Raw genomic sequence first — 19,160 nt, 5'->3', positions numbered from 1 at the left:
GTGCCGGCTGAGCATTTCTGGAAGGAGTGGGGGTGGTACGTGGGATGGAAAGAGGGAGAAATCTGTATGGGGGATGGGGACAGAGGAGCGCTGGAGAGACTCTCAGCAGGGAGATGGCCACGTGTGGGACCCGGGCGCCGGCCTGGGGGTGGGGGCATGCTGGTGGAGATGCAGGCTGCCGGCAGCCCGCAGACTCGGGGCTCTGGAGGAAAGCGCTCCCTGCTCGCAGGAGGGGGCCCGACTCGGGGAGGGACGGCAGTTTAGGGCCTAGGGGGCCACGTGACCCTCCCCCAGGAATGCGATGATGTCACCGGGGGCGTGGCCATCCCCAAAATTAGGGAGGAAGGGGAAAAAAAAAAACCAGAAAAAGTTTCTTTCCTGGAGTCCCAAGCAAGGTGTGGGACGGAAGAAGGGATCCAAGTCAGAGCCCTGGGGCTCCGTGGGGCCCGACCCGCTGTCTGAAGTCCCCCTTTCCAGACCATGTCCGGGCCCACCTGGCTCCCCCCGAAGCAGCCGGAGCCCGCTAGAGCCCCTCAGGGGAGAGCGCTCCCCCGAGGGGCCTCAGGGCCTCCCCTGGCCCACGGAGCAGGTAAGGCAGCCCCAGTGAGGCCCAGAGGCCCCCGGGCCCACCAGCGCTCTCAGCTCTGCCTTGCGCCGTCCGCGCCCCACTCAGCAGGCCCCTGCCGCCCCTTCCCCTCCCAGCCCCATTCTCGGACCCCAGGTGCAGGGCCGGGGGTGGGGGGGGGATGAAGAGGGACTCAAGACGTGAGTACCTCTTCAAGGGTGAAGAGTGGCCTCCATGGGCGTCGTCACCTTGACCTTCCTCATCCCCACCTTGGCTCTCTCTTCCCTCACCCCAGCGCTCCAGCCCCACCCCCGGGTCAATTTTTGCCCTCTCCCATCTGAGCAGTGTTACCAGACCCCCGGGGGACCGGAGGACCGGGGGCTGGCCTGGGTGGGGTGCCACGGAGCACCCCAGCACTCACAGGTGAGCACAGGCACTGGGGGATGGGGTGATTTGGGCCAGGGGGGAGACCGTGGGATTTGCATTTCTCCCTGCTTTTTGCTCCCTCCCCAGGGCCTCCCCCCAGACAGGGGGGGCTTGCGCCCGGGAAGTCTGGATGCTGAGATAGACTCCCTGACCAGCATGCTGGCTGAGTTGGACGGGGGTCGAGGTCACGCCCCGCGGCGGCCTGACCGGCAGGTGACTCCCCTGTCCTGCCCCTGCCCCTTCCGATCCTTGACCCCGCCCCCCCCAAGCCTGGTCCCTACTCTGAATCCCCCCATTCCCAACCCGCCCCTCCCCCCTGCACCCGCCCACAAGCCCCACGTGAGGGATGCTTACTCTGGGCCCTTGTCAAAGCTGGTTCTTGCCTGGGTGCCCCAAGGGGTGGGGGGGTTCCTATAGATGGGTGTCCTGGAAATGGGCCCAGCTCACTCCCACTCTGCGTTTCTCCCCAGGCTTACGAGCCCCCTGAGCCCCCAGCCTACCGCTCAGGGTCAGGCCCCTTGAGGCCGAATGGAGGGGCGCTTCCTCCCCCGCCGCTCCCAGGGTCCCCCTATGGGGCCCCCACTCCGGCCTCCTATGCTACGGCCAGCACCCCCGCCGGCCCTGCCTTCCCTGTGCAAGTGAAAGTGGCACGACCCGTGAGAGGCTGCGGCCCTCCCAGGCGGGGGGCCTCTCAGGCCTCCGGGCCCTCCCCGGGCCCCCACTTTCCTCTCCCAGGCCGAGGTGAAGTCTGGGGGGCTGGCTACAGGAGCCACCGCGAGCCAGGGCCGGGGGTTAAGGAGGAGGCCCCGGGGGTCTCCGGCCCTGCAGGCGCAAGAGGAGGCGGGTATGGGCCCCAGGTAAGCCCTGGGCCCTGGGATTTCGGGTCCATCAAAGACAACTGGATGCTGACTGGGTGGGGTGCAGGGGAGTGGGTGTTAATATTGGAGGTCTGGGATGTTGGGGCTCTGGATCCCCTGTGGATGTGGGGCAGGTCAGGACTAAAAAACGGAGGGGCCTAGATCTACACTCTGGCTGCCACAGGGGCTCCCCCGGCCCCTGGGCTTGGACTTGTTCTGTGATAAGCTTTCTGGGTAGAATGGTCTGGTTACCCTCAGGACTCTCAGTGACAGCACTGGGAGCTAGAGGTAGGGCCAAACCCCTGAGTCTCACCTCCCAGGTCCCCCTGAGCCAGCCTCCCGAGGAGGAGCTTGAGAGGTTGACCAAGAAGCTGGTGCACGACATGAACCACCCGCCCAGCGGGGAGTACTTCGGTGAGCTGACCCCTGACCTCAGGGAGGTGGGACTGCAGAGTCAGATGGACAGCGGATCCGGCTTCCCGGCCTTTGAGGGGGTTGACCCTGTCCCTCCCCGTCCCCAGGCCGCTGTGGTGGCTGCGGAGAAGACGTGGTCGGGGATGGGGCCGGGGTTGTGGCCCTGGATCGCGTCTTCCATGTGGGCTGCTTTGTGTGTTCTACGTGCCGGGCCCAGCTCCGGGGCCAGCATTTCTACGCCGTGGAGAGGAGGGCGTATTGTGAGAGCTGCTATGTGGTGAGTGGTTGGGGGCCGGGAGGGCTTCCATCCAACTACAATAAATGAGTTGGAAACTAGAGGAATAGGGCTTGAAGCAGGGGAACTGACACTGATAAACGAGAAGAAGGGATGAATGAAGGAAGGAGCTCCACACTGGCTGCTGGAGAAGGACGATATTCCCTCATACGTGTGAAGCATTTATTTATTTTTGGCTGCGCTGGGACTTCGTTGCTGCCAGCCAGCTTTCTCTAGCTGCGGTGCGCGGGCTTTTCATTGCGGTGGCTTCTCTTGTTGCAGACTACGGGCTCTAGAGTGTAGGCTCAGTAGTTGCGGTGCATGGGGTTAGTTGTTCTGAGGCGAATGGGATCTTCCCAGACCAGGGATGGAACTCATGTCCCCTGCCTTGCAGGGCAGATTCTTAACCACTGGACTGCCAGTGAAGTCCCAGGCATTTATTTTAGATTTACAGGAATGTGCTAAATCCCCACAATATCCCAGTGAAGCAGCTACTACTGCTGAAGGAAAATGAAGCTCAGAGAGGTTAAATAACTTGTCCAGGAAGCTGCAGTGCTGGGGTCAGTACCCAGATCTGTTCAAGGTCACCTTTCACTGAATCCCATGCAGGTGGATAGAGAAATAAGATGGATGGGCTGGATGGATGCCTGTAAGGGCTCCTGTGGGTCTCCCCAGCCCCCGACCTTCCTACCCTCTTTCCTGCCAGGCCACCCTGGAGAAGTGCTCCACGTGCTCCCAGCCCATCCTGGACCGGATTCTGCGGGCTATGGGGAAGGCCTACCACCCGGGCTGCTTCACCTGTGTGGTGTGCCACCGCGGCCTCGACGGCATTCCTTTCACTGTGGATGCCACAAGCCAGATCCACTGCATTGAGGACTTCCACAGGTCAGCCGGGTCCCCAGCTTCTGTCTCAGGATGTCTGGGCTGGCCTTTCCCATCTTCCTCATGACTCCTTCCCATTGGAGTACCAGCCTCTCCTGTTTGGCAACCCTGGCTGTGCCTCTTTCTCTCTTTCCCTAAGATCCCAAACTCTACCTCCCTTTGGTCTCTCCCATCCCCTGCCTTGTCCCGCCTTCTTTGGGATCCACTGTTAGTCCCTCCAACCCTGGGGCTTGACAGCCTCCTGGGTTCCCTTCCACCCCCAGGAAGTTTGCCCCAAGATGCTCAGTATGTGGTGGGGCCATCATGCCCGAACCAGGTCAGGAGGAGACCGTGCGAATCGTAGCTCTGGATCGCAGTTTTCACATTGGCTGTTACAAGTGTGAGGTAGGGGGGCCTGGGCAACGGTGGGGGGAGGGGAAGGGTTATTGGGGTCCGGGGCACTGGGTGTGGTAAAGCATGATGGAGAAGGATCTCAGGGGTCCGGGCCTGATGGAAAGCTGTTGCTTCTTTCTAAACAGGAGTGTGGGCTGCTGCTCTCCTCTGAGGGTGAGTGTCAGGGCTGCTACCCACTGGATGGGCACATCTTGTGCAAGACCTGCAGTGCCTGGCGGATCCAGGAGCTCTCGGCCACTGTCACCACCGACTGCTGAGTCTCCCCAGGAGCACCTGCTGTGCCCTCCCTTCCCATCCACCACCCTCCCCGACAACTACCTTTATAACTTTGTCACCAAATGCTGTTTCCTTGTCCTCCAGTCACGAAATAACAACCCCGCCAGAGTTTACAAAACACTTTAAAGTCTGTTGTCTCATCTGATACTCTCACATCAACCCAGCACAAGCAGGTTGTGGTGACTGGCCTGCATTTTCACCTGAGAAGTGACTTCCTCAGGTTGCATGGCTCCCAAATGGCAGAACCAAGATCGGAAGGGTCTTCCTAGTCCTGGGTCAGTTTTTTGCAACTCCATTGTACACTCTTTTAAAAGTAGTTTCTGTAGAGATACTCCCCCCTCCCAACCCCGCCACAAGCCCTGGGAACAAGGCTGCAGTATGTGCACGAAAGGCAGCATTTCCTTAAGTCTTCACACTCAACTCACTGAACAAGGACTTTTTTGTTATCCCTGGGGTGGTGGTGCATTTAATCTGGGGCAGCCCAGATCCTGCTTGGCCGTCAGGCTCACAACCTACAACTGATCTCATCAAGGTGCTGGTTGGGGTCTGCCACTTTTACTTAAAGATCGGGTGCCTTTGTGGAAGAAGAGCAGGAACAATGGGTTTTGCAGGTAGCGCGTACTGACAACCAATAACCACTGGTTCTCTGGTGGGATCACAAAATGGTGGGAAATGCTTTAAAATGGTTGCTGAATCCGCGAAAACGGAAGAGTCCCTAAATCTCTGCCCTGCGCAAGGAGAGGGGAGAACCATTCCTGATGAAGTCGGGGGGGCTCCGCGATTAAACATAGGGGAAAGCGGCTGAATGCCAACTGGTTTAGACTTCGGACACATCCGGGGAAGCGCGACCCTCGACCTCGGCGGGAGGAAGCGCTCCCTCACGGCCGGGGCGGGGAGGGGGCGTCTACCGCCCTCCCCAGGCTTGGTCCCGCCCGGCTCCCGTAGTTCCTCTTGCTCGCACAGTTCTCGTCCCGCAGAACGCGCGAGACTTCTGGGTGCCCGCCCCTTCCCATCAGCCCCCGGTGCTCCCCGCCTTTCCATCTCCGAGTTAGTTCTCCACCAGCCCCTGGTGGATGCAGTTTGTGGTTCCGGGCGCTGGTCTGCGGGTGACGCAGGCGCAGCTCGAGCTGCGCGCGCCGACCGTCCATCCTCGGCTGTCCCGGTTTCTTCGCGTCTATTCGGCCCGTCGCCAAGAGCGCCCAGTCTCCCTCTTACCCTCCTCGTCGTCCCCGTCGCGCGCCCGAGGCAAGGGGCGGGCCCAGATCTCCCAAAGAACCTGCTGGCTGGACCGCGAGACAAACGGCCGCGACCGCTTCCAGGTGGGGGGAGGGGCCTGGAGCGGCAAGAGCCGGGCTGGGGCGGGAAGCAGGGAGAGGGGCTTGCGAGTGGGCGAGGAGGCCCCTGGGAGCGACTGGAGAGTCGGAGGCCTCCAGCTGCGGGGGCCGAGGCCTTATGATGGCGGGGTCGGCGGAGGGCTGGCCTTTTTGGAGGGAGGCGGGCATGCTGCTGCAAAGGGCGGGTGGGGTGGGGTCCTCTGCTCCTGCCGTCATTGTTGAACGCCCAGATTATCCCTCTCCGGATTCCAGGCCCCCTCAGCCAGAGCCATGGGTGACAGCGATGACGAGTATGATCGAAGGCGCAGGGACAAGTTTAGACGAGAGCGCAGCGATTACGACCGTTCCCGGGAGAGAGATGAAAGACGTCGAGGGGATGATTGGAATGACCGGTAGGACACAATTTTTTCTTAATTTCGGCTCCCTGTTTTATTGTCGGGCATTCAAGTTTCATTGCAGTTTTCTTAAAGCTTTATTTATTAGGTCGAGCCATATGAAATCACTCGTTTTTGACTGTTTCATGTGGTTTGACTTCATTGCTCTATGGCTTAATTTTTGAAATGTTCAGAAGATCAGAGCAACAGAGGTAAGAGTTTGAGTAGGAAAAAGCAGTGTTTGTGTGTGCATTCTATTGTTTGTAAATTATACCCCCAGAAAGTTGACTCAGAAAAAGTAATAATACAGAATTGGCTTGATTGGAGAGGTTATCAGACTAGTTCTCTATCAGGATATAATTAAATTTCTTGTAATAGTGTAGCCTAGAATCAGAAAGAGTTCTTTGAACAGTGATCACTTCAGTTCAGTTGCTCAGTAGGGTCGGACCCATTGTGACCCCATGGACTGCAGCATACCAGGCTTCCCTGTCCATCACCAACTCCTGGAGATTGCTAAAACTCATGTCCATTGAGTTGGTGATGCCATCGGTGATCCATGGATGGGATTACTTGATTAGGTTTGATGTAGCTAGTGATTTGGAGAAGGCAATGGCATCCCACTCCAGTACTCTTGCCTGGAAAATCCCATGGATGGAGGAGCCTGGTAGGCTGCAGTCCATGAGGTCGCTAAGAGTCGGACACGACTGAGCGACTTCCCTTTCACTTTTCACTTTCATGCTTTGGAGAAGGAAATGGCAACCCACTCCGGTGTTCTTGCCTGGAGAATCCGAGGGACGGGGGAGCCTGGTGGGCTGCCGTCTCTGGGGTCGCACAGACTCGGACACGACTCAAGTGACTTAGCAGTAGTGATTAGCTTTCTGGGATGTTCTGGAGTAGATTAGAGTTGAGGTTTTTTCTGTTAAATAGTTGATATTTAAAGGAATTGAGGAAGATTTTTATCTAAGGAACATCATAAGTATCTGGTCAGTGAGTTGATATCACAGACTTGATTTGGAAACAGGTTATCAGAAAAAAAGTTTGAGATGGCTTATTGAGTAGCGTTTATTCATCTAGTGTCATCTTGAAAAAGAAGTTTAGTAAGTTGTTCAGTGTTTCCCTCAACGTATCTCTTCACTGTGGAGACTGTCTGCGGCACCTTGTTTTCTTTAGTATTTTTCTAAGAAAGTCAGGAGACGCTTTTCCAGTAAGCAGCCTGGGGTGACTTCTAAAAACGGTGCACTATTCACTTGATCCAGAAAACCCCACAAAATCATGCAGATCAAGAGGTTCAAATCTTTGTGTTTACTTTAAGAACACTCATGAAACTGCCCAGGCAATTAAGGGTGTGCATATCTGAAAAGCCACCAAGTATCTGAAGGCTGTCACTTTAAAGAAGCTGTGTGTGCCATTCCGTCGTAACGGTGGAGTTGGGAGGTGTGCACAGGCCAAGCAGTGAGGCTGGACACAGGGTTGGTGGCCCAAAAAGAGTGCTGACGTTTTACTGCACGTGCTCAAAAATGCAGAGAGTCATGCTGGACTTACGGGCTTAGATGTAGATTCTCTGGTCATTGAGCACATCCAGGTGAACAAAGGCCCAGGGTGCCGTGCAGGACTTACAGAGCTCATGGTCGGGTCAACCTGTACATGAGCTCTCCTTGCCACACTGAGGTGATCCTTACTGAAAAAGAATGGCTTGTTCCTAAACCAGAAGAGGAGGCTGCCCAGAAGTAAAAGATTTCCCAGAAGAACCTGAAGAAAAAACTTCGGCCTGGGAATAAATGCCGCAAAAAATTAAAGCAAATAAAGGTGTAAAAATAATAAAAGAGGACAACCAAATGCATTCTTCTGAATTCTGAAGATGGTCAAGGGATAGTTATTGTCTTTAAGGAGTTGACAGTCAGGGGCTTGGAGTGTGGGGCAAAATGGCCTCGGGTGTATGCTGTAAATGAATATATTTATCTATGAGAGGTCATGATGAAGATGTGAAATGTTGAGGGAACAGATCTGAGGGAGAGGAGAAGTGGTGAAGGTTTTGTAGGGGAGGGTGACAGGAAGGGGACACTTAGGAAAGTTTGGAAAGATTAGTGGGAATTCCTCAGACACAGATGGGCTGTACAGCTTGGACTTGGGGACATGTTGTTGTTCACAGAAAAGAACATAGGTTCTAGTTTTTTTAGAGTAGTGGTTCTCATAATCCCTCAGAGGTCTGTGAGCCTACAACTGTTTTTTATCTTTTAAAATTTTTGTTCTTTTTTAAAAATTCTTTTTCATTATGGTTTATTACAGAGTACTAGTTTCCTGTGCTATACAGTAAAACTTGTCACTTACCAATTCTATATATAATAGCTTGCACTTGCTAACGCCAAACTCCCGCTCCATTCCTCTCCCCCCTTGGCAGCCACAAGTCTGTCCTGTATGTCTGTGAGTGTTTCTGTTTCATAGATATGTTCATTTGTGTTATGTTTTAGATTCCACGTGTAAGTAACATCATACAGTATTTGTCTTTCTCTTTGAGTCACTTCGCCTCGTGTGGTGATCTCTAGGTCCATCCGTGTTGCTACATGGCGTTGCTTCATTCCTTTTTATGGCTAAGTAGCATTCCTTTCTGAACACCATACACTGTGTTAGTTTATCCATCTCTCTGTAGGCCGTCATTTAGATTGTTTCCATATCTTGGCTGCTGTAAATAGTGCTGCTGTGAACATAGGGTTGCATTTATCTTTCTGACTTACGTACGGTTTTGTCTGAGTGATGCCCAGGAGTAGGCCTTCTCTGGTGGCTCAGACGGTAAAGAATCTGCTTGCGATGTGGGAGATCTGGGTTGGGAAGATCCCATGGAGGAGGGCATGGCAACCCAGTCCAGTATTCTTGCCTGGAGAATCCCCATGGACAGAGGAGCCTGGCGGGCTGCAGTCTGTGGGTTCGAAAAGAGTTGAACATGACGGGGTGACTAAGCAGGATTGCTAGATCATATGGCAAGTGTAATATCAGTCTTTTGAGGAACCTCCATCCTGTTTTCCGTAGTGGCTGCAGACAGCTTACATTCCTGCCAGCAGTGTAGGGGGGAGGTCCCCCTTTCTCTACACCCTCTCCAAGCATTTGTTGTTAGCTCGCAACTTTTTATAGTGATACTAAGGTAGTATTGTTGCTTTCACTGTATTGACACTGTGCCCTAGCAATGGTGAGTAAAACTGCTTTGATTCGCGCTGGTGCCCTAGCCCAAATCACAGCAGTGGCACCGGTGCTCGATAAAAGCTTCATGTACTGTCATTGATGAAGCGATAACAATTGTATTTTATTTTTTTATTTTTTTTATCAATAACAATTTTAAACTTTATTAATTCTTAACTTCTTAATATAGTTTTTAATACATGTGATGAATAGGAAGTATGCATAAAGCACTTCTGCATATTGTATCACCTGGGCTTCCCAGGTGGCGCAGTGGTAAAGAGTCACCTGCAAGGACGGGGCTCGATCCCTGGGTTGGGGATCAAACCCATGGGATTGGAAAGTCCATGGGGTTGAAAAGAATCGGACACGACTGAGCGACTAAGCCTGCACGCCTGTGGTGTAGTGGTTATCTTGAGGAGGAGCTTTTGTGGGATTGAGTTGTGAGCTGAGTTAACAGCCCTGATCACTCCTCTCCTGTGAGATGCCTTTTTTTTTTTACCTGAATGGACGGCTGTCAAACAGTGCTTATTCATATTTGGGTTTTGGGTAGACATTTTCTTGGGAATAAAAGCTAAGAGAACTTGCTACTCTTGTTGTTCAGTCACTATGTCGTGTCCGACTCTGTGACCCCATGGACTGCAGCACGCCAGGCTCCTCTGTCCCCCACTATCTCCCGGAGTGTGCTCAAATTCATATCCATTGAGTTGGTGCTGCTGTCTAACCACTTGTTACTTTAGGGAAAATTGTCAGTTTTGTTGCCAGTAAGAAAGTGGAACTTTGCAGAGAAAACTAAATTTTGGAAAACTTTTATCTACAATGTCAGTTTGTCAGCTCCCCATTGCTTTAAAGGCTTTTATGGTGAGATAGGTAGTGATACTAAATGATATATTTTAATACTGTGTAATGAGATGTGCCAAGGTCCATTAAAAGAGCAAAGAAGAACAATGAACTTTAATGTAGCGGAGTACAAAATGTTCATTGATTTGGTTTCAGATTCCACATTGCAGCTAGCCTTTAAGATAACTATCTCTTGCCAAATTTTGGGGAGTGTCAAAAACAGTGAATAGGGAATTCCCTGGCAGTCCAGTGGTTGGGGACTCTGGGCTGTCACTGCTGAGAGCCCAGGTTGGATTTCTGGTTGGGGAACTAAGATCTCGAAAGCTGCATGGCACAGCCAAACCAAACAGAATATCCCCAATAATCTGAAAAGGTACTCCCTTTTTCAAGTACATATCACTGTGTACTTCACATTTTCCAACCAAACAACGTATCTTAACAGGTTGAATGGAGATGTATATACTGTGAGAATCCAGTTGTCTCCTTTAAAATTAAGCCAGACCTTGAAAAAATTTGTAAATGAAAAAAAACAGTGCGACTCTTTTCACAGAATTTTTTATTGGAAAATAGCCATTTCGTGTACAAATATATAATTCGTATTACTGTGTGATTTCAAAGTGAATAGTCTTTTTCTGTTCTGATTTTGAATACAGTTAAATGTTGATAAATATAACTCATATAAGCAAAAGCTCTTTAATTTTTAAGAGTGTAAGGAGGTCGTCCCAAGACTGAAAAGTTTGAGAACTACTGGGTTATAGCAGAGGATTTTCCTTTGTTAAGATGCAGATGGGGTTCACTGGTGATTGGTAGAGAATCTGGAATGGTCGCCAGGAACCAGAGTTTTGAATTTAAGCAAGGGCATGACATGTTCACATTTTGTTTGAGAAAGAGCCCTTTGACCTTGGAGAGGAGGAAGGGGAGAGACCAGAGGTAGGGAATACGAACCAAGGCTGCACTTAAAAGGAGAAGTGGCCGGGACCAGGGCACATAGACCTGGCTGAGTTTATGGGAATGGCAGGGGAAAGAACAGCCTTCGTTGCGTTTGAGGCAGAGAGTTAATAAGCTGATAACAAGTTAGCGGTGAGAGTGACCCTTGGTAACTGGATGCGGGGCAGTCTGTTGGTGCAGCCGAAAGTGGGAAGCTGTGGGTCGGGGGCGGCAAGTTTGGGCCCATAGCGATGGAAATAACAGGCTTGATTCTGGTCATGTTGAATTGGAGGTGGCAATAATAGAAGGGGTTGGTAACATTGCTCTGGAGTTCAGAAAAAAGGCCAGGCTGGAGGAAGAGTTGACGAGCCATCAGCTTGTGGGTAGTGGCTGAAGTGGTGGAAGTAGACAAGTCTTTCCGCTTAGAGGGTTCTTTTGGAATACAGTTTGCAGCTTTTAGTCTGGATGTACTCAGATCCAGTACTTCAGCTACCTGATGCAGAGAGCCAACTCACTGGAAAAAACCCTGATGCCGGGAAAGATTCAAGGCCAAAGTAGAAGGGGCAGCAGAGGGTGAGAAAGTTAGAGAACATCACCGACTCAGTGGACATGAATTTGAGCAAACTAAGAGATAGTGAAGGACAGAGGGGCCTGGCGTGCTGCAGTCCACGAGGTTGCAGAGTTGGACACGACTTAGCGACTGAACAACAACTCAGATAGGATAGAAAGAGCCCGTCCAGGAGTGTGGTCTTGGGATACCCAGCTGTGTTGTCGTATTTACCGCCGCTTGTTCTTACCTCCAGAGAGTGGGACCGGGGCCGGGAGCGCCGCAGTCGGGGCGAATATCGTGACTATGACCGGAATCGGCGGGAGCGCTTCTCGCCTCCACGGCACGAGCTCAGCCCCCCGCAGAAGCGCATGCGGCGAGACTGGTGAGATGGCGACAGCCTCTGTCCTCTCTCCGGGCCTCGGCTCTCCCCCCTCACTTCTGCTGAGAACTTTCTCGGTCGTTTCCTTTGCTCAGACTTCCCCTCAAGTCATCTCTTTTGGTCCCTTTAAGCCCTTGTGGGAGAGACCGCAGTCCACGTGCACCCCCCTTCGGTCCCGTCCTCTGTCCTCTGGAGAGCTGCTTGCCTTCTCCGCCTGACTTTTGTGTCCCCCACCCTCAGGGATGAGCACAGCTCTGACCCATACCACAGTGGCTATGAGATGCCCTATGCTGGGGGGGGTGGGGGCCCAGCTTATGGCCCCCCTCAGCCCTGGGGCCACCCAGACGTCCACATCGTGCAGCACCCTGTTCTGCCTATCCAGGCCAGGTGAGACCTGCGCTTCAGGGGGGGCCCGGGAGAAGGGGGTCCACGTTTGGGGATGGATTGGGGTGGCTGAAGCCAGGAGAATTGGGTTGGGCACACAAGAGCACCAGTGGGCGGTGGCAGCCGTTGGTACCTCGGGGTGATGGTCTTGGTGGGCAAAGGGAGAGGGCAGCTGGCTGCCTTGGCCCCGCCCATTCTCCCACCCTCTTCCCCCACATTCAAGACTTCCTGACCAGCGCGTCCCCCCGCCCCCACAGGCTGGGCAGCATAGCAGAGATCGACCTGGGCGTGCCGCCCCCTGTGATGAAGACCTTCAAGGAGTTCCTCCTGTCCCTGGATGATGCTGTGGACGAGACCGAGGCGGTCAAGCGCTACAATGACTACAAGCTGGACTTCCGGAGGCAGCAGATGCAGGACTTCTTCCTGGCTCACAAGGATGAGGAGTGGTGAGTGCCCCTCCTCGCCTACCGTCTTGTCCCTGGCATGTTTCCCCTGGCCCTGCCAGTGGGGCCTGCAGCCCGGTGCTCTCCCCATCTCCCCCAGTCCAGCACTTCTGGGGGCGGGGGAGGGGAGTGTGCCAGCCCTGGCCGATGGGTCTCCTCACCTCCACGTCCGCCACGGCCCCCCACCCCACCCCCACCCCAATCTCCCTTCCCGCCGTCCTCGGTGAGTGAGCCACCTCCAGGCAGCTGGCCAGAGCCACCTGTTCCTCTGGGGCGGCAGACACACCGCCTCCCCTTGCATTTGGGGTCACCGCCATCCCTGATCGCTGGGACCCTGTGTGGCGGTGGCGTCCTCCCAAAAGCAACGAGTGAAACCAGACAAGAAAAGCAAAGCTCTCAGGATCGTTTGACAGAAAAAGAATTTTGATTTTTTTCCTTTTGTGGATGTTTTAATTTTAATCAACCATCTTTTCCCCCCTTCCTGCTCCTCCTCCTCCTCATCCTCTTTCTGCTCCTCCTCCTTGAAAAGAGCCAGAACTGGGAACTACACCCGCTCATCGACGGAGCTCGGAGCAAACCCACCTCCACCCCCACCATACCCAGCCCATACATGAGCCCCCTGGGCTGACCGCGCTGCCCGGGCCAGGCAGACAGGCAGGGCACCGTTGTGCACAATGCAGCGGTTTAGCTGAATGTGATTGCTCAGGCAGCTAGTCAGTCAGGGCCCCCACCGCGGAGTCCCGCGGGGGTGGGGCACCCGGGCCGGGCGCCCCAGCCAGGAGCCAGCCGGTGGCCCACCAGCCAGCATGGGCCCTGGGCGCGGCTAGTTAAATCTTGAGCTCTGTTTGACCAAGCGGCCAAGGTAAAGATCCTGGAGGTGACGCCTGCGGCTTTCCCTTCCTCTTCTGCTCAGCTGTGGTTCTGTTCTGTCCCTGTCTCCTCTTTCTTCTTAACCCATGTCTTTGTCTTGCTCACTCATAGACCTGTCATTCTTTCTCTGTCCCCGTTCTTGCTCCTGTCTGACACTTCTTTCCACTGGGGTTTTGTTTTTTTCCTAGTTTTCGTTTGGTCTTTAGTTTTCCTCCTTGTTTTTGTTCTGGGACTTTCTCACACTTTGCCCTTTCTTCTTTGCATATCCTAATTTCTTTTGTCCTCTCCTGCCCAGGGTCGTATTTTAAGTGTTTTCTTTTTCATGCTCTAACCTAATCCTCCATCCCTGTCCTCTCTTGACCCCTGTGGGCAGTACCTGAGGTTATAAGGGCACTTCAGTTTCTCCCTGTGGTCTTTCCCTGTCCCTTCACCAGCTGCTTATCTTCCCTAGCGGGGAGAAAGGTGTCCTGCCTTTTGTGGCTTTTCCTTTCTGGTGATTTCAGGTTTCCCTGTCTTCCACCAAGGGATGGAGGGAGCTGGTGGGAGCAGTCCTTTTAATGATTCTAGTTTGGGGTTGGCAAGGAGAGGGAGGTTCTTTGGGACCTACTATTTCTTTAGTGGTACTTTGGGAAGCTGTGGGAAACTACACTCCTTAAAATTGGTGTTTCCCAGACATTTTGGGCAGTCATTCTGCCCCCAGCCCTGACTCCCCCTGTAGTCATACTCTTTCCAAATCTAGAGCTCTTAGTTCTTGGCTCTCCCCCAGATCTTCTCAGAGCCTAACCTCTGGTTCCTTTCGGGGGGTTTGGGTGGTTCAGGTGCACCCCCTCCCCTGATCCACTGTTATGACCGTCTGTGGGTGTGAGAGGATGGGGGCTGTGCCCTGACTTTCCCGGGCCCCTCCCCATGTCCTGGCTCTGGCCTCCAGTGACTGTTTGGCTCTTCCCTCCCCACCTCCTTCTCAGGTTTCGGTCTAAGTACCACCCAGATGAGGTGGGGAAGCGTCGGCAGGAGGCCCGAGGGGCCCTGCAAAACCGACTAAGGGTGTTCCTGTCCCTCATGGAGAGTGGCTGGTTTGATAATCTTCTGCTGGACATAGACAAAGCTGACGCCATTGTCAAGATGCTGGATGCAGGTGTGTGGATTGGGAGGGGTGGACTTGTCTGGTGACCAGGGTCTTGGCTGAAGATGAAAATTGATAGAAAGCCAGAGGCAGAAGGCCAGGACCCTTGGAATGTGACCTCTGCTCCCTGTGTTGGTAGCTGTGATTAAGATGGAAGGAGGTACAGAGAATGATCTGCGGATCCTGGAGCAGGAGGAGGAGGAGGAGCAGGCAGGAAAGCCTGGGGAGCCCAACAAGAAAGAGGAAAGCCGGGTCGGACCAGGCCTGGGCGATGGAGAGCGCAAGGCCAACGAAAAGGATGACAAGAAAGAAGATGGCAAACAGGTCTCAGTGCGGGGGCTTCTGGCGCTGTCTTGTGAGGCCTGGAGGGCGGGAAATGGAGCCACTTTAGGGTGTTGGGTATTGGGTGGGCGAGAGGCAAACTTGTGGACTGAGCTGCTGGAGAGTTGGCAGGGCTCTCTGAAAAAGGCTGAAGGAGAGAATGATGTTCCTGGTGATTTGTCTCTACCTATAGGCTGAAAATGAGAGTTCCAGTGATGACAAAATTAAGAAATCTGAAGGTGATGGGGACAAAGAAGAGAAGAAGGAAGACTCTGAGAAAGAAGCCAAAAAGGTAGGTTCTCGCTTGGATAAGGCCGCAGTCGGGGCTGGGTCCTGGTTCCTGACACCCCCCTTGCTGTGGGTCTCACAGAGCAGCAAGAAGCGGAACAGGAAGCACAGTGGCGATGACAGCTTTGACGAAGGCAGTGTGTCCGAGTCGGAGTCAGAGTCTGAGAGTGGCCAGGCCGAGGAGGAGAAGGAGGAGGCTGGTAGGTCTTATTTTCAGTCTCTTGCTACTGATGGTGCTGGGGAGGGTGAGGGGGCTGGTGTGGAGGCGAGAGGTGGGTGAAATTGATACGGAGGGGACCTTTTGGGAGAGACTGGTTGCGGGAGGCGTAACAACTTCTCTTGGAGAAGGAAATGGCAACCCACTCCAGTATCCTTGCCTGGAGAATCTGATGGACAGAGGAGCCTGGTAGGCTGCAGTCCACGGGGTCGCAGAGTCGGACACGACTGAGCGACTTTACTCACTAACAACTTCTCTATTCTCCCTTCACCCAACAACAAATTTTCGCTGACTCCCACTGCTCCCTGCATAGATGAAACACTCAAGGAAAAGGAGAAGCCCAAGGAAGAAGAGAGGGAGAAGCCTAAGGACGCCCCTGGGCTGGAATGCAAACCCCGACCCCTGCATAAGACGTGCTCTCTCTTCATGCGCAACATCGCGCCCAACATCTCCCGGGCTGAGATCATTTCTGTGAGTGTGGGCAGGGGTGACACCTAGGCTTTGGGTGGGGACGGCAGGGGGATGAGAACCTGGCGCTGCTTCTGATGCACACACACCCCTGTTTCTCTAACAGGGAAGCCCCTTCCCCCTGGGCCCACAGCCTCCAGAGAGGCCAGCCCTGACTTCAGCATTTGCTTTCAGCTGCTGCTGTTCTTAAGCCCTTGTATTGTTTTTTCCTAGTCCAAGGATAGATGAAAAGGCAGTTCCCCAGGGTTCTAAGGACATAGGGATTGGAGGAAGAAGTAAATTGTTGAATCACTAGGTAGGGTTTCTGTTTCTGCTTTTACAGCTTTGTAAACGATATCCAGGCTTTATGCGTGTGGCGTTATCGGAGCCCCAGCCGGAGAGGAGGTGAGGAAGGTGGGAGGCGTGACCCTGGACACCTTGGGGAAAAGCTTTAGGGAAGATGAGTGGCCAGCATCACCTCCATCCCAGGATTATGTGGGCATTTTCTTGTTCAGGTTTTTCCGCCGTGGTTGGGTGACCTTTGACCGCAGCGTGAACATTAAGGAGATCTGTTGGAACCTGCAGAATATCCGAGTGAGTGCTGGGAGTGGGACTGTTGAGGAAGAGAAAGTAGGGCCTTGCATGCTCCGCACAGTCTCGTTCCTTTGTTCATTGACGGCTCCATCCATCCAGTCTTTATTTCATCCATTTTGCCTGCTCACGTGGACTGCATGCAGTTGTCTCTGGGTGTGGCCCTAAGACTGTTGGAGTGAGCAAGACATCCTGGTCCCTGTACACAGGGGCTCGGTCTGATCACTAGTGTGCTCGTGGGGCCAGTCTTCTAGTGGCTCTTCTCGGGCAAGTGTTGCTAAGCTTTCGGTCCCCTCCAGCTCCGGGAGTGTGAGCTGAGCCCTGGCGTAAACAGAGACCTCACTCGTCGTGTCCGCAACATCAACGGCATCACCCAGCACAAGCAGATCGTGCGCAACGACATCAAGCTGGCAGCCAAGCTGGTCCACACACTGGACGACAGGACCCAGCTCTGGGCCCCGGAGCCCGGGACTCCTGCCCTGCCAGCGGTCAGTGACTCCTCGGGGAGCTTTTTACCACCTCGTCAGCTATGGGCACCTCTGGCCTTACCTGATCTGTAGCATTGACCCCTTGTACCCACCCACGTCTTTGCCCTTCTCCTGGGCAGCACCTTCAGCTCCAATGAAACAGATTGATGTTAGTGATTATTTATGGGCTAAGGCAGAACAGACGTGTAAATGTAATATTTATTATAAATATAGTATTCTATAAAATATTATATTGAAACATAACAACGGAGAGGTAACAGGCCAGCTGAGTCCTGAGCTCCTTTCTGCCCCACTTGGCCTTTTCAAATGCAAAGGTTCCTAGGCTGCCCTGAAGAGTTTTGTCTGCCTCTCTCACCTCACCTCTCACCCTTCCAGAGTCTGCCCTCACAGAACCCGATCTTGAAGAATATCACTGACTACCTGATTGAGGAGGTGAGCGCTGAGGAGGAGGAGCTGCTGGGGAGCAGTGGGGGGGCCCCTCCCGAGGAGCCTCCGAAGGAAGGGAACCCTGCAGAGATCAACGTGGAGCGGGATGAGAAGCTGATCAAGGTGCCAGTGGGAGCGGAGCGTGGGGCGTGGGAGAGCCTGGCTCAGGCGGTAAAGGGGGAAGAGTGATGAACTCACCGCTTCTCATGTTTCTTAGGTTTTGGACAAGCTCCTTCTCTATTTGCGCATCGTGCACTCCCTGGATTATTATAACACGTGCGAGTACCCCAACGAGGATGAAATGCCCAACCGTTGTGGCATCATCCACGTTCGGGGGCCCATGCCACCCAACCGCATCAGCCATGGGGAAGGTGAGTTCCCCGCTCCCCATCCTGGTTTCTCTTGCTCTCCGCTGCCTCTGGCCTTGGTTCTGCCCTGGTAGTAGTGCTCTGCCACCCTCTCCTCCAATCCCCTCCTCCTGGCTCCTTTCTCCAACCTGCTCCTGTCTGTACCCCAACCATAGTCCTAGAGTGGCAGAAGACATTTGAGGAGAAACTGACTCCGCTGCTGAGTGTGCGAGAATCTCTCTCAGAGGAAGAGGCCCAGAAGATGGGTCGCAAAGACCCTGAACAGGAAGTGGAAAAGTTTGTGACCTCCAACACCCAGGAACTGGGCAAGGATAAGTGGCTATGCCCTCTCAGTGGCAAGAAATTCAAGGTCTGTGATGACAATTATGTTGTTAGGACAATGGGAAGAGAGGGTTGAGCCAGGAAGCCTCTTCAAGCCTGGGGAGGAAGTGTTCACTGGGATTGGAGAGGGGAGGACTGTCCTTGAAGATTGGGTCTGGGCAGCAAGGGAGCCCACACTGTTCAGTCTGTCCTAATCCCCTCTTCTCTTCGCCCAGGGCCCCGAGTTTGTACGTAAACATATCTTCAATAAGCATGCAGAAAAGATTGAGGAAGTGAAGAAGGAGGTAGCCTTTTTAACAACTTTCTCACTGATGCCAAGCGCCCTGCTCTGCCTGAGATCAAGCCAGCTCAGCCACCAGGCCCTGCCCAGAGTAAGATACGATCCATGAGGGTCTGCCCCATTCTCTGTCCCTTGACTGTTCAAAGACTCCTGGTTCTAACTGGTGAGACCTAAGTTTCTACCCCAGTCTCAGGCCATATTACTAAAAGCGCATTCATTGTCTTCCTCCCCCGCCCCCTCCCCCGCAGTAATTCATGTTCCTGTCCTTGTTGTACTCCCCCCAGGTCTGACCCCGGGACTTCCCTACCCACACCAGACTCCCCAGGGCCTGATGCCCTATGGTCAGCCCAGGCCCCCCATCTTGGGCTATGGAGGTAAGTGTAAGAGGGAGTTGAAGGACTTGAACTGGGGCTGGGAGAAAGAAAACTTAGGGTATAGTTGAGGTCACAGCGTTTCAACTCTGTACTGATCTTTTTCCTAGCTGGTGCTGTTCGCCCTGCAGTCCCCACAGGAGGACCCCCATACCCCCATGCTCCCTATGGTGCTGGCCGAGGGAACTATGATGCTTTCCGAGGCCAGGGAGGTTACCCTGGGAAACCTCGAAACAGGTGAGAATGGGATAAGATGGTTACGTTTTCTTGGTCCTCTGCAAACTTCCTTTCAGAGACCCTCAACTCTAACCCTGTCTTAACTCTTTCTGACCGCACAGGATGGTCCGTGGAGACCCACGGGCCATTGTGGAATACCGTGACCTGGATGCTCCAGATGATGTGGACTTCTTTTGACTCACCTACTTTTCCTCACTCCTGGTATCATCTGTACTTGTGACTGCCTTGTCTTATCCAGCTCTGAGAAGTTTTTGTACGTTCAGCCCTACTGCCAGTAAAAGCACTTGCGTGGTGACTCTTGGCTTAGTATATATGAAGTGTTCATT

At 53.6% G+C, this 19,160-nt stretch overlaps 2 protein-coding genes across 3 annotated transcripts; both read left to right on the top strand.

The window, feature by feature from the left end:
* The first annotated feature begins 210 nt into the window (after window positions 1–210).
* On the top strand, window positions 211–4,207 carry TRIP6 (thyroid hormone receptor interactor 6). 2 transcript variants are annotated; one of them, XM_070363005.1, is made up of 9 exons: window positions 211–589; window positions 861–988; window positions 1,079–1,204; window positions 1,462–1,848; window positions 2,169–2,262; window positions 2,370–2,539; window positions 3,243–3,421; window positions 3,682–3,802; window positions 3,937–4,207. In XM_070363005.1, exons 1-9 carry the CDS (start codon window positions 481–483, stop codon window positions 4,066–4,068), a joined length of 1,446 nt encoding a protein of 481 aa, XP_070219106.1. In that variant the 5' UTR covers window positions 211–480; the 3' UTR covers window positions 4,069–4,207. The 2 variants fall into 2 exon arrangements, with proteins under 2 accessions (XP_070219106.1, XP_070219107.1); XM_070363006.1 differs by lacking the exon at window positions 1,462–1,848 and having other exon boundaries at window positions 219–589.
* Window positions 4,208–5,111: 904 nt separating this feature from the next.
* Window positions 5,112–19,129, top strand: SRRT (serrate, RNA effector molecule). The gene is given in 21 exon segments (XM_005910793.3): window positions 5,112–5,406; window positions 5,674–5,813; window positions 11,534–11,662; window positions 11,900–12,046; window positions 12,301–12,489; window positions 14,322–14,491; window positions 14,619–14,803; window positions 14,994–15,092; window positions 15,171–15,288; window positions 15,619–15,776; window positions 16,096–16,157; window positions 16,268–16,346; window positions 16,643–16,831; window positions 17,207–17,380; window positions 17,475–17,628; window positions 17,781–17,974; window positions 18,162–18,234; window positions 18,237–18,317; window positions 18,511–18,600; window positions 18,708–18,834; window positions 18,936–19,129. Coding segments are annotated over 21 exon segments (2,880 nt in total). The 5' UTR covers window positions 5,112–5,160; the 3' UTR covers window positions 19,012–19,129.
* The last annotated feature ends 31 nt before the right edge of the window (window positions 19,130–19,160 follow it).

This window comes from Bos mutus, chromosome 25 (assembly GCF_027580195.1).
Source record: "Bos mutus isolate GX-2022 chromosome 25, NWIPB_WYAK_1.1, whole genome shotgun sequence".
In the NCBI taxonomy this organism is placed as follows: Eukaryota; Metazoa; Chordata; class Mammalia; order Artiodactyla; family Bovidae; genus Bos; species Bos mutus.
This window is presented reverse-complemented; position numbering and strand designations above follow the sequence as displayed.

Excerpts from the sequence above, each read along its gene's own strand:
- TRIP6 (XM_070363005.1), top strand. The coding sequence starts at position 481 with ATGTCCGGGCCCACCTGGCTCCCCCCGAAGCAGCCGGAGCCCGCTAGA. Across the intron at positions 590-860 it reads TCCCCTGGCCCACGGAGCAG|CGCTCCAGCCCCACCCCCGG; the intron begins GTAAGGCAGCCC and ends CCCTCACCCCAG. Across the intron at positions 2,263-2,369 it reads GCCCAGCGGGGAGTACTTCG|GCCGCTGTGGTGGCTGCGGA; the intron begins GTGAGCTGACCC and ends CCCCGTCCCCAG.